General features: G+C 49.1%; 4 protein-coding genes across 4 annotated transcripts in view; all 4 read left to right on the top strand.

Moving 5' to 3' along the window:
• LOC311120915 (histone H1-like) overlaps window positions 1–336 on the top strand; it is a gene marked incomplete at both ends in the record, with an annotated part of 624 nt that extends 288 nt beyond the window's left edge. The window contains one exon of the mRNA XM_084195472.1: window positions 1–336. This exon is cut by the window's left edge and continues 288 nt beyond it. Coding sequence (XP_084051598.1) covers window positions 1–336 — 336 coding nt within the window.
• A 1,614-nt stretch (window positions 337–1,950) lies between these two features.
• On the top strand, window positions 1,951–2,431 carry LOC311120904 (histone H3.2; the record flags this gene model as incomplete). The annotated part of the gene is made up of 1 exon (XM_084195462.1): window positions 1,951–2,431. Exon 1 carries the CDS (start codon window positions 2,021–2,023, stop codon window positions 2,429–2,431), a length of 411 nt encoding a protein of 136 aa, XP_084051588.1. The 5' UTR covers window positions 1,951–2,020.
• A 2,612-nt stretch (window positions 2,432–5,043) lies between these two features.
• On the top strand, window positions 5,044–5,355 carry LOC311120899 (histone H4; the record flags this gene model as incomplete). The annotated part of the gene is made up of 1 exon (XM_084195457.1): window positions 5,044–5,355. One exon carries the CDS (start codon window positions 5,044–5,046, stop codon window positions 5,353–5,355), a length of 312 nt encoding a protein of 103 aa, XP_084051583.1.
• Window positions 5,356–6,032: 677 nt separating this feature from the next.
• LOC311120898 (histone H2B) lies at window positions 6,033–6,407 on the top strand (the record flags this gene model as incomplete). Its single annotated transcript, XM_084195456.1, has 1 exon — window positions 6,033–6,407. The coding sequence occupies one exon, from the start codon at window positions 6,033–6,035 to the stop codon at window positions 6,405–6,407; it is 375 nt and encodes a 124-aa protein (XP_084051582.1).
• Between the last annotated feature and the right edge of the window lie 1,093 nt (window positions 6,408–7,500).

Here is a 7,500-nt window from a genome sequence, read left to right as displayed (position 1 = left end):
TTCAAGCTCAACAAGAAAGCCGTCGAGGCGAAGAAGCCCGCCAAGAAAGCCGCAGTCCCCAAAGTAAAGAAGGTGGCCGCCAAGAAGCCCGCCGCGGCGAAGAAGCCCAAGAAGGTAGCAGCCAAGAAGGCCGTCGCCGCAAAGAAGTCCCCCAAGAAGGCCAAGAAGCCCGCTACACCCAAAAAGGCCGCCAAGAGCCCCAAGAAGGTGAAGAAGCCCGCCGCAGCGGCCAAGAAGGCAGCCAAGAGCCCCAAGAAGGCTACAAAGGCAGCCAAGCCCAAAGCCGCCAAGCCCAAGGCAGCCAAGGCCAAGAAGGCAGCCCCCAAGAAGAAGTAAACCTATTACAAACAGTGTTCTACTCGATACATGTTGTACCACAAAAGGCTCTTTTAAGAGCCACCCACCTCTTTCCATAGAAAGCGCATTGATTTCCATGTACTACCTGTCGTGGAAAAGAAATTACGCACACTAGGCTACTTTTACGCACACAACATTGTCCCACTCTGGGTGTGTGCGAAGGGAGAGGCATATAATAGAGGGCCAAAATGGCTCAGAAATTCGACCTCACGAGTGCACCCTCACCAGCCATTTTTATATATGAGCCACTGGGCTATTCCCGTTCAGAGGCAGGCTGCTGTGATGTGTTACAAGTGCCATGTAATAACAATAACAATACTATAGTGGCTTCGAATTGAAACTCACGAGTGCACCCTCAACAGCCATTTTTATATATGAGCCACTGGGCTATTCCCGTTCAGAGGCAGGCTGCTGTGATGTGTTACAAGTGCCATGTAATAACAATAACAATACTATAGTGGCTTCGATTTCAAACTCAAGAGTGCACCCTCACCAGCTGTTTGTTTCCCATTTGGAGAGAAATAATGTGTGGATGTCATTTCGGACATTTTGGCGCTCACGCGAAATGACACAAAGTAACAAAGTCGGAGGGAAACAAAGTAGCCTCTCACTCGCTGCCTGTGGGTGGGAACCGGCTTAGGGCTGTCTGTCTGTCCATCTGTCTGTCCCTCGCTCCAATTGGATAAGGCCACACCGGCCCGGTGGCCAATCGTTGCCTCTTGTGGCGAGGTATATGTACGGCTCTCGAAGTGGCGAGCGGCTCATTCAGACTTTCTGTGACTTTCTCAAGCTACCAATATGAGCGGAAGAGGCAAAACCGGAGGCAAGGCCAGGGCGAAGGCAAAGACCCGTTCATCCCGTGCTGGCCTCCAGTTCCCCGTGGGCCGTGTGCACAGGCTGCTGCGCAAAGGCAACTACGCCGAGCGTGTGGGCGCTGGCGCACCAGTCTACCTGGCCGCCGTACTCGAGTACCTGACTGCTGAGATCCTGGAGTTGGCCGGCAACGCTGCCCGTGACAACAAGAAGACTCGTATCATCCCCCGTCACCTGCAACTGGCCGTCCGTAACGACGAGGAGCTGAACAAACTGCTCGGCGGTGTGACCATCGCTCAGGGTGGTGTGCTGCCCAACATCCAGGCAGTCCTACTCCCCAAGAAGACCGAGAAGGCAGTCAAAGCCAAGTAAATTCGCTACTGCGACTTCAACTTGACTACTCAACCCCCAAAGGCTCTTTTAAGAGCCAACCACCTAGCTCTCCAAAAGCGCAAAGTACCTTTCTATGACCGCAATACATTGAGTGGGTGTATACACAACTATTTCGACATTCTGTGCCCACATGAGGCCTTGCATGAACAACAACACCTACTTGGCCTCATTTGCCATAGCAGGCTAGCATTAGATGATACGTGCCTATAAGCTGTCACTCTTGACTTTGGCGACTATTATTGCGCGTAAAGGGCCGGCGGCGTCCTATTGCGCGCGCACCGGGAGTTTGAGTTTTGGAGAGGCCGGGCCTCCCGTCCAATGGCCAACGGAGGAGGCCTGCGAAACGGGCCAATCGGGGTGGTGGGGAGATGGTGTCCAATCAGCAGGCGCCACTGCCGGCTTTATAAACTTCACATAGGCATTTCGAGGCTATACTCCCGACTGTCAGAGCAGCGCCATGGCCAGAACCAAGCAAACCGCTCGCAAATCCACCGGTGGCAAAGCCCCCAGGAAGCAGCTCGCCACTAAGGCTGCTCGCAAGAGTGCCCCGGCCACCGGCGGTGTGAAGAAGCCTCACCGTTACAGGCCCGGCACCGTGGCTCTGAGAGAGATCCGTCGTTACCAGAAGTCCACTGAGCTACTCATCCGCAAGCTGCCCTTCCAGCGCCTGGTGCGAGAAATCGCCCAGGACTTCAAGACCGACCTGCGCTTCCAGAGCTCCGCCGTGATGGCCCTACAGGAGGCTAGCGAGGCTTACCTGGTCGGCCTGTTCGAGGACACCAACCTGTGCGCCATCCACGCCAAGCGGGTGACCATCATGCCCAAGGACATCCAGCTGGCCCGCCGTATTCGCGGAGAGCGCGCATAAATGAGGATGACCTGAACTCGAATATCCCCCAAAGGCTCTTTTAAGAGCCACCTCCATATTTCCATCAAAAAGGCACAATTGTTCCATGTATACACGCACCTCTACATTAGCCACCATGTATGTTGTTCACTAACACGTCTAAAAGCTACGTATTGCACCTTTTTAGTTGCCTGAAGTCTAGCTTCAATGTTTGTGTGTGTGTATATACACAACCATCTGGCATCATCCACTTCCTTTGAACTATATAGTAACACAGTAAAATGCTTTACAAAGGAGGGGAAAAAGAAACGAGTGATAATATAGGCCGAATAGTAACAAGAATTGTGTTCAGATGAATAATTGACACTATTAGTTGTGTGTAATAATAGCCTTGCATGCAGTCCAGAAAAAACATTGCATGCCAACTTACTTTGAAAGTCCCATGTTGCAGTGCTGCTGAGAGACTCATGCAGAGGCCCAAACTTTACAATGGAGCACGGAGGCCATCTTGTGGTTAAATGTGGGTACTGCACCTCATGGTGAGTCCCTTTCAGCATTTGCTCTTTAGGCCAGCGTTTCCCAAACGCGGTCCTGGGGTCCACAAGGGGTGCGCGTTTTGCGTTTTGCCCTAGCACTCCACAACTGATTCTAATACTCCCAGCTTGATGATGATGAGTTGATTATTTGAATCAGCTGTGTAGTGCTAGGGCAAAAACTCCCAAAATGTGGCCCGAGTTTGGGAAACCCTGCTTTAGGCTAATACTAGCCTATTAGGATGACTTGGTTCGATCGCTTTAATGGCAACTGCTGAACTCTGGTTTCACTAATTACTTGTCCCAGGTCACCATTATGAATCCAATAGCAAAACAAATGTTTCAAAATAGCTCAATAGTGAAAAAAGGCCAGGAAATGATGGGTTCTCAGCAATATTTCACCAACAACCAATCACTATTCACGCATAGACATTAGGATCATCAACAAATATTCCTAAGTCATACTACAAAAGGGTTGTAACGAAATGGATTTGTCTGTTCAATGCAAGTTCAACGTCAAAGAAAAAGTGCATCACCACAACAAACGTGTCTTTAGATACACTGTAAAAAATGACTTTGTGGAATGTACTCAAGCTATTACAGTCAACAAAAGCACACGTCATATTGTTGAGTAGATCTTTTTGCTTGTTTTTATGAGTAGATAAGCTTGAGTAAGTTGAGTTGATGTGGTCCAATACATTGAGTAAAGATGATAGAGACGTAAAAAGGATTATATTACGTTGATTCGACTCAAATAGACATTGTGTTATTTTACCTGAATGATTCATCCTATTATGTATTTAGACCAACTTACTTTGGATTCACTCAATCACATCCCTTAAGAGAAAAGGTATCCGGACACCGGGAATCCATTTATTTAAACATCAACGGTTTGCAAAACATCTGTTATTATGAGTTGACAAATTACGTAATTGCAATCAACACTGCAGGTAAATCATGATTGCTGCAGGTAGGCAACACCGTAGAAATAGGAACTACAACACTAACAACAAGTGACATTTACTCCTGATGTACTGACTGACCTGTTGCAACCTCTACAACCACTGTGCTTATTATTTGACCCTGCTGGTCATCTATGAACGTTTGAACATCTTGGAGAAAAATGTGTGAAACCACTGCCTATATGAGGAGCTGTCGTTGTTTGTTTTATTACCACATACTTATGGAAATTGCACCGGTTGAGAGATGATGGCTCTCTTGTGCCTACGGTGAAGGGTACTTCTGATCCAGCAGGTGGTGCTAAGATCCCTCCCTATATGACTTGAATGATGAGTTGATTTATTCCTTATAGCTCCTAATGATTTTAAGGCCAGTGTTGGCAAACATTACTTGTGCTCCAGCAGGTGGCCATGACATCCCTCCCTATATGACTTGACTGACCAGTTAGTTGATGGACTCCTTATAGCTCCTAAATTTAATGATTTTAAGGCCAGTGTTGGCAAACATGACTTCTGCTCCAGCAGGTGGCCATGAAATCCCCCCCTATATGACTTGACTGACCAGGTAGTTGATGGACTCCTTATAGCTCTTAATGATCTCAAGTGTCTGTGTTTTTATGTGGTTAGGAGTTTTGCTCACTGCGTGTCCCCCTTCCATTTCAGTGTTTCCCAACTCCAGCGGTAGAGTAGGCTACCCCCAACAGGACCCATTTTTCTTGTAGGCCTGGACAGCCACAGCTGATTGAACAACCTGTCACCTAAATTACCAAGTCCTCAATGAGTAGAATCAGGTGCAACAACAACAACAACAACAACAACAACAACAACAATATGAGGAGAGGGACACAGTGTACTAGCTGATCTCCCAGTTGTCACAGTTTGGCCTTGTGTTCCACATAGCCTATATCAGTATTTGAGTATGTTTCCCGCGCACGTTAGTTGCTTTCACGTCATCTTTGAAATCGCTCCTCCCTAGTCCCCTAGAACGAGCGCCCTCCCCTTTGCAACGCCTCCGAACATATAACAGAGGCGCGCTTTCTGTGCCGCCGGCCTCAATCAGGTCGACCAAACGCAGATAATAGCGCACCGCGCACCGGCGCTGAAATCATTCATTCACTTGAACTCAACTAGCGAACACACCATGTCCGGAAGAGGCAAAGGCGGCAAGGGACTCGGAAAAGGAGGCGCCAAGCGTCACCGCAAAGTTCTCCGCGATAACATCCAGGGAATCACCAAACCCGCTATCCGCCGTCTGGCTCGCCGCGGCGGCGTGAAGCGTATTTCCGGTCTGATCTACGAGGAGACCCGCGGTGTCCTGAAGGTGTTCCTGGAGAACGTGATCCGTGACGCAGTCACCTACACCGAGCACGCCAAGAGGAAGACCGTTACCGCCATGGACGTGGTCTACGCTCTGAAACGTCAGGGACGCACCCTGTACGGTTTCGGCGGTTAAACCCACTCTCTTCGGAACCTCAACACCCCGACTCGAACCCAAAGGCTCTTTTAAGAGCCACCCACATCCGCTTAAAATGGGCCCATTCCATGTAGTGTTATATATAACAACAAATGTTTAGTATGCAATTTAGTAAGAAAGTATGAGCCACTTCGAGTGGACAGGGAGTATTAATTAGAGGATTCTAATGTCCCGTCCACTTTTAGCGCACAGAGGGAGGCCTATATCTGACAGTGGCAAAGTGTAAGAACGTTATTATTTTGGGTCAAGCAATAGTGGAATTTGGACAACATAAAGCCACCACGAGTCGGTAGACGTGGCTCGAAAAGAGGGGGACAGCGCGCACACACACACACACACAGTCCAAAATGGGAGCCCTATGTCTGACGGTGCCAAAGTGGGCAATTCTATCACCAGCATTATTTGGCACAACAATCGTGCCATTTGGACACCTATTAAAGCCCCCCTTTTGAAACACACAATTCCCCATCGGTCACAGAGCATAGGCTATAGAGAGGAGGGAGGGAGGGAGGGAGGGAGGGAGGGAGGGAGGGAGGGAGGGAGCAAGCAAGCAGGGGAGTGTCTACGGCCGCTGACTTTGCTTAGCTTCCTCTTCATAAGACGGGTAAGCGCCCTTCACCCCCTCATTCGTTTCTGAGAAGCAACGAGACATCATCATGCCCGAGCCAGCAAAGTCAGCGCCCAAGAAGGGCTCCAAGAAAGCCGTCACCAAGACCGCAGGGAAGGGCGGCAAGAAGCGCAGAAAGTCCAGGAAGGAGAGTTACGCCATCTACGTGTACAAAGTCCTGAAGCAGGTCCACCCCGACACCGGCATCTCCTCCAAGGCCATGGGAATCATGAACTCCTTCGTGAACGACATCTTCGAGCGTATCGCCGGAGAGTCCTCTCGCCTGGCCCACTACAACAAGCGTTCTACCATCACCTCCAGGGAGATCCAGACCGCGGTGCGCCTGCTGCTCCCCGGTGAACTTGCCAAACACGCCGTGTCCGAGGGCACCAAGGCCGTAACCAAGTACACCAGCTCCAAGTAAACAGCGCATTTGGACTGCTCTACTAACCCAAAGGCTCTTTTAAGAGCCACCCACTCTGTCAGTAAAAAAAGCAATTCCATCGCCACCGAATGAATGCGTAGGTAGGCTGCGTTACATTGTATCATTGTTTAATGGGCGGCGCGCGCCGCCTCGGAGAGCGGCTACATTGTATCATTGTTTAATGGGCGGCGCGCGCCGGCTCAGAGAGCGGCTACATTGTATCATTTCCCCTGCCCGTTCCAGCGTAGGGGTTTAGCGCGCCTTTTTTGGTGTCTTTGCGCGCTGAATAGTAACCCATGTTTGTCGGGCTCTATTCCAGGTGAAGGCAATGTAAAATGGCACCATTTGACAAAGGGTGTAAATAAATAAATCAAAAAGGCAGTCTGTTGGGTTTGATTGGAAATAAATTCCCTTTATCGTCTAATGAGCAGATAGTCATTTTGAGTTGACTTCCTGAATCGGTAGGACACGGATGGAGTGAATGGATGCTCCATCATTGGACTATACCCTAATGATGTGAACGAGAATGATGATGGCAAGAATAAAAAGGTGGTGAATAATATGAATGTATATTTTTTATATATATATATATATATATATATATGAACGTAGCCCTTTTGGCCTACAGGTCATTTCCGGTCAAGGTCACATCATCCATATAGTCCCCTGTAGCTCAGTTGGTAGAGCACAGCGCTTGCAACGCCAGGGTTGCGGGTTCGTTTCCCACGGGGGGCCAGTATGAAAATGTACGCACTCACTTACCTGTAAGTGGCTCTGGATAAGAGCGTCTGCTACATGACTCAAAATGTCCACGTAGTGTATTTTCCTTCCTACTACACTCACGAGGCAACAGGATAAAAGGCAGTGGCTTCCACGTGACAAAGTGGGGATATGAATGTGTCTGTAGGCCAAGTCACAGTATAACACAGTGAAGGAGTTAGTGAGTGTGATAGTCGTTGGAGCAGTAGTGGATTCCAATGAGAGAGAGAGAGAGAGTGAGAGAGAGACTGAGTGAGTGAGAGAGAGAGAGAGAGAGAGAGAGAGAGAGAGAGAGAGAGTGAGAGAGAGAGAGAGTGTGAGTGAGTGAGTGAGT

The sequence above is a fragment of the Coregonus lavaretus genome, assembly GCF_964263955.1.
Source record: "Coregonus lavaretus genome assembly, contig: HAP1_SCAFFOLD_423, whole genome shotgun sequence".
Lineage (NCBI taxonomy): Eukaryota > Metazoa > Chordata > Actinopteri > Salmoniformes > Salmonidae > Coregonus > Coregonus lavaretus.
This window is presented reverse-complemented; position numbering and strand designations above follow the sequence as displayed.